This window comes from Camelus dromedarius, chromosome 9 (assembly GCF_036321535.1).
Source record: "Camelus dromedarius isolate mCamDro1 chromosome 9, mCamDro1.pat, whole genome shotgun sequence".
Lineage (NCBI taxonomy): Eukaryota > Metazoa > Chordata > Mammalia > Artiodactyla > Camelidae > Camelus > Camelus dromedarius.
The window spans coordinates 14,866,237-14,887,092 of record NC_087444.1 but is presented as its reverse complement, the minus strand read 5'-3'; the positions used below and the strand labels follow the sequence as shown (position 1 = coordinate 14,887,092).

Below are 20,856 nucleotides of genomic sequence, written 5' to 3'. Positions count from 1 at the left end.
TTGTCACCATGGATCCCATTCGAATCACTTGAAATGTCTTTAAAAACTTCTGATGCCTAGTGTCTTGAGCCTCACCCCTGAGATTCTGATTTTGTTGATCTAGAGTGGGTATATCCACAGTGCAATATACCAGTATATTTGGAAACAACCCAAGTGAGTTTCAGGTGAGGCAAGGTTGAAAACCACTGATTTCAAAACTTTGTCCACCACTCTCTCAGCGGTGGGGAGGCCCCTCTTGTCATAGCCTTGCCCAGGGTGTGTGGGGGGCAATGCTGGGCCTTCACCACTCTGGCCCTTCTCAATACCCCTCTGCCCCAGAAGGATGCATCCTTCATCTCCTCTCCACTCCCAGAAGGAAGATCAGGGCTTAAGGCCACTCACAGAGCCCGCTAGCTCTCTTCCCCTGCCAGCCTCACCGAGTTCCCTGCCCAGAGATGGTGCTCATTCACCTCAGAGCCCACTAGGACCTGGACAGCAGGGGTCAGTGGTCCAGGAGTCTCGTCCTTGCAGCCCCCTTGGGCCCTTGGATGGAGGCCAACCAGCTGTTTTCCTGGGCTGGGCTAGGCTGGGCTGGAGCAGGGGCTGGTGGCCAGGTCTGAGGTTTAGCTGGTTTCTGTCTGTTTTCCTATTAAACAGATATGCAGATAGTGTATTTGGGACAGTGATAATGCAGGAAGTTTTGGTAACAAGACTAGAACTTGGAGAGAACCCTCCTTTCCCACATATCTTGAAAAAAGCTTTCTGAGCTGGGGCTCACCCAGCAGCTACTGGCCACCCCCATTTTTGCCACCCACATCCCAAAAGCAGCTTTTCCCATGACTCACACATGGCAGCTTGTGCACTTCTTTTATTATTAAATATATAAGCAGCTTCCTATTTTTAAATAGATATTTAAATGACTTCATATAAAATAATTCACCACTTCCAAGTATAAAAACAAAATCTCACAGTGTGTGAGCCAATGTTCCCTCTTGGCTTTCGCAGAGAAAAGAAGGGTTCCCGTGCAGGTAGCCAAGGAGCCACCCAGAGAGGGCTCTGGGGCCCCTCCTGCTCTCATGTCACCAAGAGCCCACAAAGAGCTTCTGCAATGGTTGGATTTGCTTTCTTGACTTTTAAAATACTACACGTTTAAGGGGTGGGAAGTGAGGGAGGAATGCCTTTTTTCTGTGTTGTTTTTTTTTTCTTCCACTTTTAAATACATATTTTTTAGTATCAAATATAGAGTCTGTGACTAAAAAAAGGAGCCCCATGGGGAAAGTTCTTCACTGCCCCTCCCACAGCTAACAGCAACAGGGCAGGGCAGGCAGGGACCAGCAGATCCTCACGTTCAAGGACAGGAAGGGAAGGTCATGGGACCCGGCCCAGTGGCCAGGTGGGACAGAGTCTCTCTATGAAGGGCCCAGGGCAGCAGGAGAGGAGGGACACGGCAGCAGGAGAGGAGGGACACAGCAGCACAAAGGGACCAAGGGCAATCGACAGCCCCATCACCTGCTGCCCAGCTCTCAGAGCCGAGACCAGGTAGCTGAGGCACTCAAGGCAGACTTGGAAACAGATGCCTGGACTCTCCCAGTCCCCCTCCCACCCCGGCTTGCCTGGTCAGAGAGAAGTGTTAGTGAGGAGTGGGGTGAAAGCTGGAGGGTGTCATTACCTGTCAGGCTCCAAACAGGGACAATCGCTCAGCCCAGGTGCCTGCTGGCAGCAGCCTTGCAGCTGTGTTTGGGGCAGGGGCCTAGTACAGGGAAAGGGAGTGGGCAGGGGGGGTCAAGGGTCTGCACCCCTGCCCCAACTTCAGGGGCATGCCCATAATTTCAAAGACCCAATTTCAGTCAGAACTCACCCTGCAGCCTCTCTCTGTGTCTACCTCTGCCCTCCTTTTCTCCCTCTTACCAGTCTCTTTCCTCTTGGGAATGTCAAAGTGCAAGATGCAGAAACCTGGGTGAACAACACAGCCTGAAGACCAGCTCCGGCTGGTGGCCCCGGGCAGTTCTCCCACCCTGATCCACCCCAGGAAGTCAGAGCCGGATCAGCAGAAGGTCAGGGCTCAGGGGCTCCCTCAGTCGACAGGCGAGGCCGGCTCGGGCACTCAGTGCAGGAAGCTGGGGAGAGGCTGGAGGGTGGGAGGACGGATGGGTGTTTGCTCTCTGGGATGGATAGGGCAGGCTGTTCAGCAGGCAGGTTCAGTATTCACAGTGCAATGGCTTCCTTCATGAGGAGAGCCTCTGCGTGGCCTCCCGGAGAAGCTCTGGCAGGGCTGGGGGGACGGTGGGGCAGAGGCCAGAGTGTGGTCTTCCCCTTAGCATCACGAGCCAAGCCAGGCAGGTCCTGAGGGTAGGGTTGGCCTCCCTTCTCCGCCTGGCCACCAGCAGAGAGCACTTAGGCAAGTGGAGGGCGCAGACCCGCTCCGGGCTGTCAGTGCAGACCAGCAGGCCCAGCAGCCTTCTCTTCCCGTCTTTTGGGCTACACACCTTTACAGGAAATCCAGCAACGCTGTCCCGCCCTGCAAATCTCATGCTTCTCTCTGGAGACAAGTCCCTGCTTGTCGGTGTTGGGATCCCTTGGCACCAGGCAGGTCCTCTGGGTACAAGGGCTTTTCCATTCCTCAGCACCCACCCTGTTCTCCCATGTCCCACAGGCCTCTGGGTCCCTGGCCCAGGTGTTGGCTTGGAGGGGAGTGGGAGGAGGCCACAGCCCCTGAGGGGCAGAAGGTCTTCAACCGGGCTTGCCAGCCTCCCTCAAGCAGATGGGAGCCTCCAGGGCCCCCGATAAATATCAGCAGCGTGGGGGGCATCCTCCAGCCCTCTCTTAGTCAGTCCAGAGTCTAAGGGTCGAGGGTGGAGGGGCCCCAGCCTGGCTGCTCTGGTCTAGTCCTGGCAGGCAGGAGCTCTCGCGGTGGGCAGGCCACATTCCCAGAAGAATGGCTGGGGAGGGGTGGTGATGTAGGCCCCATAATGTCTCCTCCCATGGAGAGACTGTCCTGTGCGCCCAGCTGTAGGGGAGAAAAAGAAAGCCTGGTCAGCTGAATGGGGGCAATGGGACGGGTTGCTGAGGACAAGAGTAGGGGAGGCAGAGCGTTCCTGTGGGCTGTTGGTGGTGTGCAGGCAGGACTTCCATCTTTTCCCTCGCCTTCCCAGCCGCCCCAGACACCACAAGGGACCAGGCAGCTTTCTCTGGCAGCAGCCCAAGCCACTGGGCAGACTGGCCTCACCTCCTACCTCCTCCTGGGGAACCAGGGACCACAGGAGAAGGTAACAGGGCCTGGTGGAGGTCTGAGCAGAGCTGGAGGCGGGGACACTGCTCAAATGTGTGTGTGTAGGGGGTCTGACAGGGAGGGAAGGAGGCACTTAAGTGTCCTTAGGCCCCTCATCGGGCAAGACCATCTCACTATCCTTGGTCCAAAAGACCAAGAGTGAATCCTGCTAACTCTAGCAAAGAAGAGGAATTTTCCGTTCCCACCTCCACAGCATTCATCACAGAGGGTCATCACAAGATAGTCAGGACAGCAGGGCAGAGGTATCTGAAGGGGAAGAACCAGAGGCAGTTCCGGACAAGGAAACTCCCACCCTGCCATTTGGCATGCTAAGCCCTAAGCAAGCCAGCCCCCTTCCGGATGGGCCAAGAGACTTGCCTCCCTGCATCATCCATAGGAGTCAGGGCTCTGCTCTCTCCAACCCCTCCCCTATCCTTGTCCCCTTGCCCGGCATCCTCGGAACGCTTTGTTCCCAGAGCAGAAATCCCCTGGATTCCATCCAACAGATTGACTTTGGACCCTGTGTGGAGCTTCCCTCTCTGACTGTCCATAGGCCCTACTGGCAAAACCCGTGATGGGTAAGGAGGAAAGATGGGACCACAGCTTCTGGCTCCCAGCCCATTCCCATGCTCTGGAAGGGGAAGAAGGGAGGACCATAAACTGGACATGAACCATACTGGGTACAGCCGGGCCACAGGCCCTGCTGGTGCCAGGAGGTAAGAAAAAGCAAGTGGGTGAGCTCCAGCCCACTGTCCCAATGCCCTGGTTTCTTGGAGTGGAGGGGCTGTGGTCCATGTTTTCTTTCTGAGGGTCCCTCTTTCAGTCTCTCTGCCTCTGTGTTCCCCCTCTCATTTCTTTCATCAGAACAGCAGTAAATCTTGGGGCTGGCCCTAAGTCTCCCTGAAGCTCCTGCTGCCTGGCCTGGAGACCACTTTAAGTCTGGATCCAAGTGGGGGTCTGGATGTAGCCCCTGCCCTGGGTTCCACCTTAAGGAGAGGAAGAGGAAAGTTTGGGAAGGCCTGAAACTAGGCAGGCAGGGAAAGGAGAGAAGGAGTGTAGAGGAGATGAGGCAGAGGGCCAAGACCAAGGGGGTAGGCGGGCAACCAGTCAGAGGGTGGTGCAGCATTGAGTCACAAAGTCCCCAGGGACCTGGGACAGTACTCTGCTTACCAGTCCTGAGGGGGTCTGCATCATCCTCACAGCCCTGCCAGTGTCCCATCTGACCCACTCATCCATCTTAGCCCACCCTACTGACAAGAGGGACCCCAGGATTCCAGATGTGTTACTTCTTGTGTTTTCTAAACAGGCTCTCCTGGTTTTGAGCATTTGGCAGATCCCTGATTTCTCTAGAAGTGGCCCAGGCCTGTCATTCCACATGTGATAAGGCTCTGAGGCACTGGCTTGCATTTGGCATGGGGGTGTGACTGGAAACTTGAATGGGTTCACCTCAGCTAGTCAGCCAACCAATCAGCAAAATAGGCAATCAGACAGCTAGTCAGTTAGCCAATCAGCTCACCAATCAACTAGCCAGTTAGGCAGTTACTAGCTAGTTAGTTGGTCAGAGACACCTAGCCAGCTGGCTAGCCAGTCAGAGTCAATTAGTTAGTTGGTCAGCCAGAAGCCTGGACACTTAGAGACAGCTGGCCAGGGCCAACTGGTCAGTCCTCAAGCCAATCAGTCATTTAGTGAGTTCTTAGCAAGTATGAAGAAGCTCTCTCTGTTTAGGGCCTGGGGTAGAAAAAGAAATGCAAAAAAAAAAAAAAAAAAAAAGGAATTAAGACACAGTCCCTGCCCTTATGGGGCTTACAGCCTTCTTAGGGGTGTAGAATATATATGTGTGCATAAAATATGATTTTAAAATGTATAAAAATAATCCAAGTAAGTGCAAATTGATATAATATGAATCAACTACAAAAGAGCAGAGGAGTACAAACTAAAGGAGCAACTAAAGACTGATGGAGACCATCAGGAAGGGCTGATTCCTGCAGGCTGAGGGGAAGGAAGGGAGGAGGGTCATGGGGAGCCAGAGTGAGGGGTGATAAGAGTCATATGTTTATCAACAATGTGGGTGAGGACAACAGAAGGCACTCATCCGTGTGCAGGAGACACAATTGGGAGGGCTATGAAGACAGAATTAGAATTTAAAACAATTTCAATAGGCTCAGTGATGGGCCGGAATGAACAAGTTGCTTTTAACAAAGATGAACATAAACTTCTGCACACTGGTAAAACAATCAAGTTCTCGAAGTACAGGATAGAGAGAATCTGGCTTGACAGAGGTTTATGGGAAATGGAACTAGGGGTTTTAATAGACCATAAGCTCAACATATGACAACAGAATGATGTGGTTGTTTAAAAAAAATGTAATCTTAATCTGTACAAATAGAAGAACATTGTCCAGATCAAGGAAGGTAGCATTCCCACTGTACTCTGAGCTGGTCAGACAGCCTCTGGAGCACTGTGTCCAGGGTGGGCGCCACATTTTCAGAGGGACATTGACAAACAAGTGTGTCCAAAGAAGGGTGACCAGGATGGTGAGGGGTCTGAAAACCATATCATACAAGGAATGCTTGAGGGACTTGACCACACTGAGCTTAGAGGGGAGACATTCTTAAAGGGGGCATGGAGCTGACTTAAAATATTGGAGGGCTCTCATGAGAGGAGAAGGGAGGACCACCGGGGAAGGGGCAGGGAAGCAGGTTAAGCCTGGTGTATAGAAGGATTTCCCCAAGGTGCTATTGGGAAAGGGCAGGGAGCTTGCCTGGAACCAAGAGTGTACGACCAGAAGCTGGCTGACTCCCCATCAGGATGCAGAGAGGGGAGGCCCTTGTGGGGTGGGATGCTTGGCCAAATGACCTCTGAGAGCCCTTCTAAGACTAAGCCTTTATGGCTCCATGCATCTAAAAGCAGGAAGGCAAAAATTATCTTGGTTGGAAAGAAGGGTTAAATCAGTGTGCAAACAGAGAGCTGGCAAGAGGTGGATGTTAGGGGCCACTGCTAGAGGAGCTTGGGAGGTAAGCTGAGAGTGTTGGCTTTGAAGTGACTGGTGATGCAGAGCTGCTGAAATTCCCTAGGAGGCTGAAGACCTTACACAAGAGGAGTTTGGTTGCTCTGGGATGGAAGGGGGCAGCAAGACTAGAAGCCCAATGCAGAAATGATAACCTGTCGCAGAAGTAACAGGGCCTGGCCTCAGATGAGGCAGAGGGACTAGAGGGACAGTGGGGAGACCAAAGGACCCGCGAAGGAGAAAGTTGGCCAGACCTGGTGATGGATTGAAAAGGGAGTAGGAGAGAGAGAATGGAGTCAAGTGTAGGCGCCTCAGGGGAGCTGGTGGTACCACCAGCAAGTGAGGGTGAGTAGAAAAGGGTATAGCTAATTTTAAAGGGTGGAGAGAGATTCAGATCAGAGTCTTACCTTAGAATTCCCTCTACACTGGCAATTCCACCTGTCTGTCCTCGTCCTGGGTCAGGGGGCTGCGGGCAGAGCACAGGGCTGTCATAAGACTTGAGCAGAGGCCAGGGAGTGAGGAAACCCCCGAAGTTCATCCCCCAGCACCTCCCCCCAGCATCCAGCCCTCTTCAGATTTAGAAGTCCCAGAACTGCCTAACTCTAAGAAGAAATCAGGAAAAATCCCAGATTTCTAGGAAAGAAGGGACACCCCTTCATTCTCCCCACCCCCCATCCTGTTCTGAGCTCCATTTCCTTAGTGCAAGCAGGAGAAAGTCTCCCCCAAATCTAGAGGGGAAATAGATGCCCCATGCCTACGAGAGCCTCCCCCCACCCTCAAACTCTCACCTGCCCTCTGGTTGCTCCATGGGAGAAGCCACTATCTGAAGCTCTCGACGGCTCTGAGGACAGAAAAGAGCAGGCTCTCTGAGGAGCTGGGGGAGGGTTGGGAGACCATGGCCCCATCCTCAGGCTGGGCTGCCCAGAGAGTATGTGAGAGAGTTACCAGTATACCCTCTGGACCAGCCAGGGGGCTTTCAAAGGCCTCCTTGCTGGCAACGCCCCATCTCTTCTCCCCCTGCAGGTAGTCTCCTATCCTGGGGCTTCTTGGACCCCAGGCCTTGCAGAGCTCCTAGGGAATGACCTCCCTGACACTTATACACATCACTTTCCTCCTCCATCTTCCCTCCCATCTGGGTTTTCACCTGCTGTGGCCCAAGAATAGTCTCTCCCACTCTTCTTCCCCAGTCCCTCTGGTTGAACTTGTAGCCTGAGCCTTCGCTGCTCTTGAAGAAACCCTCCATTTCAACCTCCCATCCTCTGTGCTCAGTCTCCTGTCTCTCAGTGTCTGAAGAACCCAGGCCAAACCCAAGTCATCCTCCAACCTATTTGACCTGCTCCTCCCCCCAGGCTGTGCCCTGGCCCTTACAAGATGCCCTCCTCTCCCCAGTGGGCTCTTCTTACCCGCCGCCTCCACCTGTAGAACAGGAGGCCACCAACAGCCAGCAGGATCAGGATGACACTGGGCACCAGCAGGTGGTAAACAAAGCTGGGGAGCTGGTGGTCGGAGGGACCCTTGCGCTGCCTCTCATGGCCTGCGTCAGTCAAAGGAACGGAGTTAGAACGGGCCGGGGGCCTGGCCACCCCCTCACTTGCGTGTCCTCTGCGGTACTCTGTGATGCTCCTCCGATCCCTGGTGCTCCTTTTGCCTTCCAGCTCCTCCAGGGGCAGCATGTTGCCCCAGGAGTGGCTTTTGGGAAGCCTTGGCTGAGATGAGAGGATGGAGGGACTGCTGAGGCTTTGCGGGCGCAGGGATGGGGTTCTGGCAGAGCCTGGCTCCTGGCGGTCCCTGGGTGAGGCAGATGAATGGTCCATCTTATCGGGTGTGTGACTCCAAGCCTCAGTGGGTCTCACGGGGCCCACCATGGACAGGGGCGTGCTAGTTACATCCGCAGGCTGCCAGCCTTTTGCCGACCTGGAGAGTGGTGAAGATGCTGAGAGGAAGTTGCTGGGTCTGGCGGTCTCTGCCTGGTCACTGCCTCCTCCCAGCCTGGAGGAGGGAAGCTCAGCCCCTTGGGGTACAGGACCCTCACCAGCCTCTCCAGAGGCCTCTTCCAGGACCAAGTTAGTGCCCAGCACAGAGTCAAGAATTTCCTCCATCCCAGTGATGGGCGCCCCAATTGGGGGGTGGGGCTGAGGTGAATCTCCAGTGGGGCTGCCCTCGATGCCTGGGGTCTCTGGCGACTCAAAGCTCTGGCAGGTGCTCCTGGGTGGTCGCTGCTTGGCACGGCCCTGTTCCATTGTGTGAAGGGGCTGCTCACTGGGCAAGAGGGAGCTGCCCTCTGTTCCCTCAGAGTCAGCCCAGGTCAAGCCAGCCATAGGGGCTATGGAGGGGGTGAGGGGCTGCTGAGGGGCGACAGAGGTCAGGTCACTGCTAGGGGTGGCTTTAGGGTACAGGCAGTTGCAATCAGGCTTGGTCACCATATCTGAAAGAACCACAGAGAGAGGGAGAGAGAAGGATGGGAAGGAGATAGAGTCACCAGCTTTCAGCTCAGCTTTCCCAGAGGGGTCAAGAAGGAGATATGGGTCGCGGGGTGGGGGGTCCCTTCATGCCCTGACTCAGCCCTGGGACTGAGGAGAGGACAGGAATGGAGCCAATGCTAATGACACAGGCCTTAGGCAGGGAAGGTGCAAACTGCAGGAAGGTTCTTTGCAGGAAAAGCAGAGTGGGGTTTAGACACACAGATTTGGGGTCAGGGTCAGGGAAGACCAGAGAACAGCCCTTCGTGGAGTTCGAGCTGGCCAGGTGCCAAGCCAGGGGTGACAACAGCCAGACAGGAGGTTGAGCAGTGGCCTTCAGGACTAACACAAGACACCCTCAAGCCCCAAAGACACTGTTGGTTGGAAAGCAGCAAGGTGGCTTCATGCACGGCAAGGGGCCCCATAGCCACAGCCTCAGGGGAGAGCAGGCTGGGGCTGGAATGTGGCCAAGGCTTGAGGCCTTGGGATTGAAGCAGCGAGACTGGACTTGGCCATTGGCAGGTCTTAGGGCTTCAGCCCCCGCCTTGGGGAGCAAGGTTGAATGTAGGCTGGCCCACATGGCACAGGACGCAGTGACGAAGACAGGCAGAGAACACATGTGTGCAGCTGGGCCAGCACTGGGAGAGTCTGAATGATGCTTGGACTTCAAATCCAGCCTTGTCCCTTGAGGGGACACTCAAGGTATCCTGGGGACTTCTGGAGCCAGGGCGTCCTGGTGATTCGCAGCAGGGCTCCTGGAGCAAGGGCCCTGACTCCGATGGAGCCTCTGCTCTCTCCACGGAACCCCCCATATGTCCAGCCAGCCTGCAGAGCCGGTGGGGAAAGCCTCCATGCCTACAGGGCTCTCGGAGAGGCCCGCTTTTCCACTCCCTGATCTCACAGCCACCAGCGTGATCATTCTTGATGCCTCAACATGCAGACATACGTAGGTGTGCATGCACACACATGTCAGAAAAGACATGTGCCCAGGACCAACCAGAGGTACACGAAGCCACATATGTACACGAAACAAGCACATCTACACACACAGGAGCACAAATAGCAGCCAGGCTGCCTCCCAAGGGTCCCTCCAGTCCCATGTGTCACCTCCCAAGGCAGCCCTGTTACACATCCCCTTCCCCAACCCCGCACTTGCTGGCCCCTTTGGTGCTTACCTTGGCTGGAGCATTTAGCAAAGATGTTGTTGCAGTTCTTGCTGAAAACGTTCCAGTCCTTTTTAAGGAGATTCTTTGTTTCATTAAAGATATTCTTGATCTTCTCCAGCAACTGGAGAGGCGTCTCATGGAAAGTTCGGACACAGGCCTGGAAGGAGAGCAAGGCACCCCCTGATGAGGATGAGCATTGGCCCCATGTCTCTAGGTTGTTTGTCAGACTCCCTTGGCCTTTCTCGCATCCATCTTCTTTTTCTCTTGTTTTCTCTCTCCTCTCTACCCTGGTTTTCAGGACCCCTATGTCCTGAAGTGGTAAGCTTTATCATTTATTCATGGGTCCATTTAACATATTTATGTGCCAGGCATATGGTAACTACCTGGGAATCATGCACTGAACAAGAGAGAGGTGGTTCCTGGCCGAGTTAGACATTGATTCCAGCAGAACATCGGAATTAAACATATTGTTACAAGTGTGGTGAGTCCTAAGAAGACTGATGTGAGAGTTTATAACAGAGGGACCTAAATGAGGGCTCAGGGGGAATCCCCAAGGGGCTGACTAAGAGATGAGCAAGAGTTAATCAGGAAAGGAGGCAGGTCAGAAAGAGCTGTCCTGGTGGTGGGAACAGACTGTGCGTAGGTCCTGAGGCAGGAAACAGCCTGAAATGTTGGACGACGAAAAGAAGGCTAGAGTGGCTAGAGTACAGCCATCTAGGGGAAAGTCGTGCGAGATGCAACTGAGAGAGGTCAGCGAGGATCAGGTCCTGCAGAACCATTATTAACCTTACCTACAGAGCAAAGAGATAACATCTGAGGGGGTGCTGGGGAGGTCAGTAGAGCATGATAAGACTGGAATCTTTTAGAAAGATCACCCTGTGTGGGGAGGAGAATGGCCAGGAAGAGGCCAGGGGGCTGTGGGTCCTTCTCTGGCATTGGTGTGTCTTGGAAGGAGAGCCGAGCCCTGTCTATGGAGCTGCTCTTTTCTCTTCTGCAAAGGGTGTGGGGAACCAGGCTCTCCACACACTCTGAAGCTCTGAGAAGCTTCACACGGTCCCAGTTTTCCTCCCACCTCTTGAGCTGCTCCTTCTCAGCCTCCTTATCAGGCTCCCGCCTCCACCTGACTTCTAAGTGCTGGCACTCCTGAGGGCTCAGTCCTGCGCCCACCCCTCCTCTTGCACCAATCTATGGCCTGCCGGCCGATGACTTCCAAATCTTTCCTTAAACTGAGCTGCACGGGACAAAATGAGGGGCTTTACTAGGTAGTGAAGTCCTTGAAGGCATCACTGGATGCCCAGGGGCTGTGCATATAAGAGGCCCTTAATAAATGTTTACTGGATAAATGAGAGAATGGATGTGGGAATGGGAAGACCTGTGCTCAGCTCCATTACTCACCAGCTCAGCAACACAGGCCAAATGAACTATCCCTGTTTGGGCTCATTTCCTCATTTGTAAAGTCAAAACAACAATCCCTGCCAACCTCCCCACCAAGGATGTTGTAGGAAAGAGGTAAGCCGGCTCTCCCACACTTTTCTTCCAAAATCTCTGTGTCCTTTGTACTTCACAGAGAAAACAGGAACCGAGGACAGAAGGTCCTGATGTCCACCCGTCTCCACAGAGGCTATGTCTTTTTGCCTCCTGGGCTCTGAATCCCTCTCCTGCCAGCTTCTCAGGAGACTAGCCCTCTAACTTGGCCTGGAGTCTGGCCCCCCCAACCCCCGACACTGCCCCCGGCATCAGTCCAGGGTGGGTGGCTTGCTAAAATGCAGATTCCCAGGCCTGCCCGCAGACCCAATGACTTTCTAGTGGTGCGTACTGGGAACCTGCATTTTAAACAAGTTCCCCAAATGATCCTTATGAACCTCAACAATGGAAAACCACAGACTTAGTACCTCTTGCATTTAAAAATGTTTCCTCTTGCAATCCCACACTCCCTCTGGCTATCTCTCTCTTTTTCTGTGCCCTTTTGGAGCACGGTACCTCCACAGTGTTGTCTCCACGTCCTCACTTTCTGTTCACCTGGTCTGGTACCTGCCTCCAACAGCGACCTCTGCATTGCCAAATGCATCGGACACTTTTCAGCCCTTCTCTTGCTTGACTTCTTAAACCCCATTTGGTAAAGTTGCCTCCTCTTTCCATCCTGAAACACTGTTGTTCATGGGCTCAGCAATCCCACACTCTCTTTCCTCCCACCCTTAGGCTGCTCCTCAGTCTTCTTGCCGGTCCCCTCCTCTGCCTGACTTCTAAATAAGTGCTGGGGGTCCTGGGCCTGTTTCTCTTCTCACAGTGAGTAATGTTATACATCCCCTGGCTTCACAGATGACCTACAGGCTGGCACTGCTTATGTCTGTATATCACTAAACTCAAGACCCATGTATCCAGCTGCCTGCTCAACATCTCTACTTGGTTATTTCACAAATATCTCAAGCATAATGGATCCCAACCTGAACATCTGCTTTTCCCCCAAATCTGCTCTGCCCCATTTCCGCATCACTGGATCTCTACCAGCTCGAGACAAAACCGTCAGCTCCTCATGGCTGCCGCATTACCAAGTCCTGTTGGTTCTTCCTCCAAACTTGTTGGAACGCATCCCCTTGCCTCCACCCTCACCCTGATCCACGCCTGAAATTGTGCCTCCTACTGGCTGTCCAGCCTCCATCCCTGCTCTCTACAGTCCATTCTCCACACAGCAACCAGAATGGTCTCAGAAGACCAGTTAGACTAGGTCACTCGCCTGTTCACCACAGCTTCCTCCAACCCCACATCTATTAGGACACCAGGTGATCTGGCTCCCACCTCCTTCCCTCTCTCCCCTCCACTTCCTTGGCCATGCTGACCACGCTTGGGGGGTCCCAAATGTGCACATTCCTGCTCACCTAGGGCTTTGTGCCCAGCGTTCCCTGTTCTGGAATGCTCTGAGCAGCCTTATTGCTTCCTAATTCTTACTTATCTTTGGACCTCAGATGAATATTTTCTTACTCAGAAGCCCTCCTTGTCTCTCCTTCCCTACCCCTCTTTAAATCAGACTCTGGTTTCTCTCTCAGAGCCCCATGTGCTCCTCCTTCCTGCCTCACTCCCTCACCACCTGCAGGTCTTCCTCTCTGGTCTTCTTTGTGCAGTGCAGTTACTGCCATCTCCACACCACCATGAACTCTACTTAGGTATTTTGTTAACTGTCTCACCACCCCCAAATGTAAGCTCTGCAGATGTGGGGATTTTTGTCTGATCCCAGCTGTGTCTCAGTGTCTAGAACAATACCTGGTACACAATAGGCACTCATTAACTATTTGCTGAATGAACACATGCTCCTCAAGGGTTGTAACTCTATTTACTTGCATCATTGTTTCTTTACTGGCTGTCAACCTCACTTAACTGTAAGCTCTGAGGTGAGAACCATGTCCTTTGTGCTCATGAAGACATCGTCAAGGACCTGCACTGTGCCTCCTATAAAATGAGTCCTCAGCATAGGTTTGTGGAATGAATCCATCCATGCATGAGTGAATCCGAGTGAGTGAACAAAGCCATGGGGTGAGGCCAGTGACTGCACCCTGAGCACATGGGCAGGGATGGTACCATCACACCCACCCTCTGCCCTTACTCAGCACTCCCAGCTCCCGTGCCTTCCTACCCTGTCCTGCTCTTCATAGTCCTTGGTGAAGCAGCTCTTCAGCCTCAGAGAGAGCTCCTGGAGCTGGACAATGACATTGGCATTGGGGGTGTTGTCTTTGAAGCGCATAGTGACGTCCATTGTGTCTTGCATCAGGAGAAGTGCCTTCTTAAGGTAGCACACGGAGTCGTTCTGAAAAACAAGAACCTGGAGTTTATGATCTGGCTGATGACAGCTGGGAGCCCAGGCTCTGTGCTGGAGATGGAGGGCTGCAGCCTGCCCTCCTGAGGAGAGGGGCCACGCTACCCCGGTAAGAAGGAGAACACTGCCCTCAGCTGACTTCCATTCTCGGTCTTTGGGATCTGGCGCTGCTGAGGATTATGGTAGAGGGAAGGAGATGTGGATTCTCATTAGAGAGATCTTTGGATTTCTGGAAGATGAGGCTTTAATCCAAATAGGGGTACATAGCTAGGGTGGGTTCTGGGGAACTTCTCTTTCTCTGTCTCTGTCCCTCTTGGCTTGCTTTCACAAAAAGCCGTTTACCATATGGCTGCTTCTAATCCTCCAGGCCATAGGCATACTGGACACTACCTCAGGGTCCAAAGAGTAACTGCAGTGTTTTGTTTCCCTAAAGAGATAGTGGTTGCCTCAGTGAAGACTCTGCTTTAGCTCTGTATACCTAGCACCTGGTCCAGAAGGGTCCTAGTAGTAACTGCTTGCTAAGGCATGAGAGTGAGTGAGTGAGTAAGTGAGTGGAATACCGAGGTTATTCCTTGGACCATGAGGTGCTCTCCAGTTCTAAGAGAAGTGTGTATGGGTCAGGTGTGCAGAATCTCAGGGGTGGGAGTAAATCCTGGGCATCGTGGCAATTTTTATGAGGCACAAAGATGAGCAGACATGGAATAAAGGCTGGGGTAGGGGCAGTTGGGAAGGCATAATAGGCATCAGGAAGAGCTTGTGCAAAGTCTTGGAGGCAGGAAGGAATGGGAATAGGGGTAGTGGGTGGGGCTGTGTGATGGAGACTGGAGCTTGTAATCCCCAGACTAAACAACCGAGGCTTTCTCCTGGAGTGCAGGAGTCTCCAGGTTTACAGGGGGCAGTAAAGGTAACAGGTTAGGGTTTAGAGAGCTCCTCTTAGTGGTGGGATGAGGGGTGCACTGGAAGCAGGGAGGCCATTTAGGAGGCTCTTGAAATTGTCCAAGCAGCTGATGGGGTGGAGCGCCAGAACCCAGAGATGCTGGGAGGCAGAATCAGCAGCACTCGGTGTCTGGTTGGGAATAGAGTAGGAGAAAGAGGGAAAGGGCTGGACTGGATCCCTGGGTGCTTGTCTGTCTGCTGGATGGAGGTGACATCCTTAAGCAAAGCATGTGACCCAGAAGTACTGGTTGGCCTTAGGTCTTAGAGCCAGACTGCTTGGGTTCAAATCAGGCCTCCACCACTATGCTCTCGAGCTATGCTCCCTCCCTTTACCTCTCTGAGGACAATGAACAAGATTATTAAACCACATAGTCAGGATTAAATTAGAAAAGTGCCTGGCATGCAGTAAGTGCCAGGCCAGGAGAAGGGAGCAGCAGAGGGCTTGAGCCCTGGGTCCAGCCCAGCCTGTCCTGGACCCTGGCACCCCAAACTTGAGGACAAGGGTCCTCACTCCCATTCCCTGCTCAGCTCTAGGATTTCTCCTGCCTTCATGCTCCCACATACACCCACCCTGGGAAGTGCACACATGCTATGACATGGGCTTTGTAAATAACCGTAACTCACCAACTGCTCCTGGTCTACAAACTCAAAGGAAATTTGGCACGAGGTCTCCATCTGACTGTCAATCTGTAAGAGAGAGCAAGCCAGTGGTGGCAGGGTGTCTGCAGCTCAATTGAGCTTGGCCTATGAGTGGGGACTAGAGTTTCTGGATGGATCTGGGTTTGATCCTCCTCCACCTCCCCGCCTCCTCACCCCAACCATACTTGGAAAGACAGAGCCAAGGCTAGGGGAAGACCTGTGCCTTCCACCTGCCCAGGGGAGGGTTGTAGATCAAGAAGGCTCCTCTCTCTACCTCCCACTCTAAGAAATCTGACAGACATCAACTTGTTATAAGGAAGAACTATCTAACAGAGGATATAGGACATAATCCTCTGTCCTGGAAGGAACTCAAGTGGAAGCTAGACAAGTGCTGGGGATTCAGGATCTGTAGGGGCTGGGGCTGGCTGCCCCTAAAGCCCTCGCTGGCCCTCAGAGCAGTGCTTCTGTGATTTTAAGCCTCAGAGAATGCTGTGGCTCTCAATCTACCATGGATTGCTGTGGCAGCTACATGCAGGAGGAAAAGTGTAGGGGCAAGAGAGGTAGCCGGAGGCCCAGCCTACAGGCAGGCCCTAAGCCCAGGGCGCTGAAGCTGGCTTTCGCCAGTGGTGTCTCACCCTGCCTGGCTGGCCAGAGGGATGGTAAATTCTCTTCTGAGCAGGACAGCAGTCATGACAGCAACCTGATTCTGCCTGGCTGAACCATGTTTGAAATTGCTGACAACTCTGCTGGCCTGATTAGAGTGAGGCATGGGCTCCTTCGTGGCCAGGGTGAGCAGGACATCCCAGGCCCATGGCTCGGGCAAGAGCCAGGGAGTGAGGGGTGGAGGGCCAGGAGTTAGGCGGGAGCCTCCCTTCCAAATCTGGCTGAAGCCCTGGTGCCAGGCTGGCGGCCCATCTGGGAGTCCAGGAGCTAGAGGCAACATCTGGGCAGAGGCAGGCAGACTGGGCCGGCTCCACAGAAGAAGCATCCCACCGAGGGAGAGCAGGCCTCACAAGCCTTCTCAGAGTGCATGACAGACATTCCAGGCACCCACTAACCCCAGCAACCAACTGGAAGCCCACCATGTCCACTGCCTACAGGGGAGTCAGAGAAGGCTTCAGGATGGGGTGGATGGAGTGGTGGTCAGAGGCCCTGACCTTTAGAAGGCCAATGAGAGGAGCATCCTTTGAGCTGGTGGGAGCCATGCACCACGTCCTGCACAGTCCTATTTCTCTGCCGGTGCCCCTCTCTCTGGCCTTGATCCCTGGCTCCTGCCTCCGTTTCCCCAATGGAGAGAAGGTAGGGTAGGCAGGGCTGCACACTCACCAGCTGCTGCAGGAACTGCAGGTGTCCATTCCCAATCAAGTGGCTACAGTGCTCCGACACCTCCTCGGTAGTAGTCCTGCTCGCCAGGAGACAGACCAGCAGCAGCAGAGGGCCCAGCCATGTCTGTGATAGGGAGGGCATCATTTCTCCCCAGCTCTCACGCTCCCCAGGAACCCCCCTACCCTGCTGAGGATGCAAAACCAAGGATCTCATCCCTATAATGCTACAGGCTCTCATCCCAGGATGCAGCATTCCCCAAACCCAGCTTCCTCAGGATTTCCTAACAGCCACGGGCAACTTTGCTCTCCTTGATAACAGCCCAAACGCCATCTCCTCAGAGAAGCCTTCCTAGATTAACCCCAGGCCAAGCCTTACTACACACTGACCTTCTACAGAGGACATGCGAGGTGTCTAGATGTCAACTACACAGGAAACTCCTTGAGTGCAGGACTTGCATCTACCCATTATTCTGATCCTGCAACATCACTGAGCCATGCAGCTTATGAGCTGCCCACTTTCTCAAGTTTATGTTCTTGCACTGGCTGGCCTCCAGACTTCGAGCCAGAGACATTTCCCTGGGCCCAGCCCTTCCTCCTAACTGATTCTACACAGGTCTGGCTCTGCTACTGGAAAAACCAGGGGACCAAACTCAGTTTCACTGGGAACCTATCCCGCACCAGACACCTTTGGAGCCCTGGGTATATGTGTCATAAAGAGCCTAACCAATTAATCAGAGGCAACGATGCCAGCTCTAGACTGTCCCTGGCTGGCACCTGCCAATCAGAGCCCCATTAGGCTCTGCATCCAGCCAGCCAGCTCTTATCATGGCAAGAACGTTTTCTGAGATCTCTCCCCTCTTTCAGCCCCCTCCTGGCCCAGCAGCTGTTCACCCCCAGAGTGATGGGATGGACGCCTGACACCCTGTCATTCCCCTTCCTTCCTCCTTACCAAGGTCCCCTTAGCTCTGTCCCTGGCCCTAGGTCTCCCCTTCTCCAGCCAGAGGCAGCGAAAGACCCTGGGCTTTCTTCCCCCAGCTGGACATTGACTCCTGGCAGCTGATGCCCCCAGATTCAGGGAAATGCTGTCAGGGTGGGGTGAGAGCTGGCACCTTCCTGGGTTCTGGGCTCTGGGCTCTGCCTCAGTAACTCAGATGGCAGGACAAATGCTGCAAACAAATAGCACATTGGAGACTAAGAAACAACCCACAAAATGCTGATTTACATATAACTAAAAGCCCAAATGTTTGTCGGCTCTTACCAGGGAGCAGAGGCCCTGGCTGGGCTCCAGGGAGGTTGCAATGAGGAGGGGCCTCAGTGAGGCCTTGACAGATGGGGAGAAGTTGATGGCAGAGAGAGGGAGGGGGAGGCCTGGAGGAAAGAGGCACATGATGGCCCAGTCCCATTCAGCACAGGGATCTGGTGAGGGTCCTAGTCTGACCTTGAGGAGGGAGAGTGTGGAAGAGGGAGGACAGTCATGGGGGGACATTAGGCCCTGTTAGGCAGTTGAGGAGGTAGCCCTGGATGGCAATGCTGCCCAGGCCCTCAGGAACCTGCAGTTCAGTACCTGTGGGAGGAAACAGCCGTGCAGAAGGTGTGTCTCTGCCCCAGGCTGGCTGCCTCTCAGGCTCTGAGCCCCCAGTGTGAATGGTATGGAGGAAAGGGCCTATGGGGAGGGGGATGCTCAGGAAGATAGCCTTGCCACAGGCACTTCGAGATATTAAGTTTGAGGACAGCAAGGAGGCGGCAATGCTAATCCCAGGGCTGCCTGGCTTTTGGAGCTGTTTCAGGCACCGGTGTGGGGAGAGTACAGCCACCACGTGGGCTAGCTTTGAAGGTGGCCAGAGAGGGGCCACCCCTGCACCTGAGGCCCTGATTGGGCCTCAGAGGAGGATCTAGACAGGCACCCAAGGGTTAACACTCTAGCTCACATGTGGCTGGGCCAGCTCCTCTTCCCCCCTCCTTTCTTCCTCCCACCCACCAGCCTTGGCCTCTGGGGCAGCCACAAGGAATCTCTGCTTCAGGCTCAGAGAGATGCTGGGATATCTCAGCCTAGCTGTCCATGCTCACCTGCCTTCCATCCTGTTCCATCTTTCCCATCAGCAAGTTCCCCAGAGAGACCTTGGCAAGAGTGCACCCTTGGGCTGCCCCTGTCTAAAACTAGCATCACCTTTTTCTTTCCAACTTTACTTTCCTCCTCTTTCCTCCTGGTCTCACCTCCAGCCCCTCTTTGTCTTGTTGCCTATTACCTCATCCTTCCCAATTTCCCCTCCTAACCCCATCTCTCTCTCTCAGGCTTTTCCTCCCCCTAGGATCTGCTCTTCCCTCTCATCCTACCTGCAACCCCCTCCCTTATCCTCCAAATAGTTTTCTGCTCCCCCCCCCCAGGTTTCTTTCCCAGGGTTCCTCAGAAGCAAACCCATTGGGAGACCACTTACTGTTTGTTAACAGTGCCACCCTGCACCATCTGGAGCTGCCAGCTACTGCCCATGGTTGGGGCAGGGAAGTCCCCATGCAGTCCTGAGCAATCTGCGGCCCCTGTCCACAGTTCTGCAACCCCAAACCCTCTTTCCACCTCTTCTACCACCACTAAGCTCAGGATCTCCCCAACTGACTGAACCAGATTTGGCAAGATTTAGAGCTGACCCCATACAACTCTGGGACCCCGGCCCCCACAAAACAGACTTGACCTAGCCACCCAAGTGCCCAACAGCTTCTGCCTGTGAGATGGAACAAGTAGTGGCTTGCCCGGCTCCTTCCTTCTGCCTTGGCATTCTATAAGCTAGATGGCCCCTGAACTTTTCCTATCCAGAAGCGCCCACTCCCCAGCAGGACCTGGAAGCATGTGTATGGCCTGTAAGGAATGCCCACTGGGAAGGCACCACCCTCAGCACAGCCATTCTGCCTGTCCTTTGGCGGTGGCCGATCAGAAGGGAGAGAGAGGGAGGCCCTTGCTGACACGAAGCCTTTGCTCATGGCTGCAATCCCCTTTCTCCTGCTAGCGCGTGGCTCAGTGTGCCCCTCCGTGCAATGGGGTGAGCACCCTTCTCTTTCCCAGGGAAGCGCCGCAGCCCTAGAAGCAGCTACAGGGCCGCCTAGTGTCCCAGTCGGAGCGCACGCGGGGCCTCGGGCAGTCCGCGCGCAAAGATGGGAAGGAAAGCGGAGCCCGCGGCCGCGCCCGTGCAGTGGGTTCCGAGGGACCGTGCCGCACAGCCGAGCTCCCGCCCCAGCCCGGCCCCGGCTTCTTACCGTGGGAGGGCAGTGCCCGGCGGCGCCCCGCGCGGTCATACGGGCAGCTGGGTCTTGGCCGGGCGCGTCGGCCACCCTCACTCGCTCGCTCGCTGGCCGCTGCAGAGTCCGCGCCCCGGCCGAGGGCCGCGCTGCCGTCCCCGGAGTGCGGAGGGACCCGCGGCAGCGCCGAGAGCAGCCAGGCAAACTTTCACTTTCCCCGAGCCGGGCTCCACTGGCCAGCTCCTCGGCACAGCCTTTTAAGCTTGCGAGGCATGTGGTTTATGGGAAATCACCTTGGACAGGCGCCAGAAACACACACACACACACACACACACACACACACAAACATGCACACACATACACGCGCAGGCGCGCGCACCAACACAGACACACATACTCAAGAGGCCCAGAACCACCTCCCCGCCCCCACCCCGCGGGCCGGTCTTCCCCGCTTGCTGGTCGCCCTGTTTGGTGTGCTCAACGCCGAACCTTCAAGAAAGTAACGCGGACTCCACCGCCTCCCGCCCTCCCGCGCTCAGGCTTTGGATAGAGCCTTGCTTTTTCTTCCGCGCTCTCCAGGCGGATCCGGTGCTCTCTCTCTCTTTCTAATATTCATCTTAAGGGACTTTCCCTTGAGGCCTGAAAATTCCCAAATCTGAGCAGGAAATGGTCTGAGAGCAGGGGCAAACACTGGAGGCTGGGGCCTTCCCCGCTGCGCACGGTGCAGCACCTTGTGGAGCCTGAGTCAGCAGGTTTGCAGACAGCCCTCTCCTTCCTATGCAGTCCCCAAGCAGCCTGCCCAGCCTCTCATCTCCCATTCTGGGGTCAGGGTCCAGGCAGGGAGGCTAACTACCTGGCCAGAAGGGGATGGGTTTTGTCCTGTGTCAGGGAACTGCGAGGCTCTGCTATGTCTCCTGGTACCTGACCTTCTGGTGGTGTAAATGCTGGCTGGTACCCATGCTCCTTCCTAACTGCCCAGACCTGGGGGAGTTGGCACTTGGGCCCTAAATTTCCCTTGATGCTTTTGGAAGTGCATTTACT

At 54.5% G+C, this 20,856-nt stretch overlaps 1 protein-coding gene across 2 annotated transcripts; it reads right to left on the bottom strand.

Annotated features, from left to right (window-relative positions):
- Window positions 1-832: 832 nt before the first annotated feature.
- On the bottom strand, window positions 833-20,265 carry CSF1 (colony stimulating factor 1). 2 transcript variants are annotated; one of them, XM_010975926.3, is made up of 9 exons: window positions 19,834-20,265; window positions 16,589-16,711; window positions 15,248-15,310; window positions 13,508-13,678; window positions 9,889-10,036; window positions 7,658-8,679; window positions 7,043-7,095; window positions 6,662-6,720; window positions 833-2,986 (listed from the first exon to the last, which is right to left on the bottom strand). In XM_010975926.3, the coding sequence occupies exons 1-8, from the start codon at window positions 19,870-19,872 to the stop codon at window positions 6,675-6,677; spliced, it is 1,665 nt and encodes a 554-aa protein (XP_010974228.2). In that variant the 5' UTR covers window positions 19,873-20,265; the 3' UTR covers window positions 833-2,986; window positions 6,662-6,674. The 2 variants fall into 2 exon arrangements, with proteins under 2 accessions (XP_010974228.2, XP_064344874.1); XM_064488804.1 differs by having other exon boundaries at window positions 7,658-7,788.
- Between the last annotated feature and the right edge of the window lie 591 nt (window positions 20,266-20,856).

Excerpts from the sequence above, each read along its gene's own strand:
- CSF1 (XM_010975926.3), bottom strand. The coding sequence starts at position 19,872 with ATGACCGCGCGGGGCGCCGCCGGGCACTGCCCTCCCACG. Across the intron at positions 16,712-19,833 it reads CCGGGCACTGCCCTCCCACG|ACATGGCTGGGCCCTCTGCT; the intron begins GTAAGAAGCCGG and ends TCCCTATCACAG. Across the intron at positions 15,311-16,588 it reads TGCAGTTCCTGCAGCAGCTG|ATTGACAGTCAGATGGAGAC; the intron begins GTGAGTGTGCAG and ends TCTCTCTTACAG.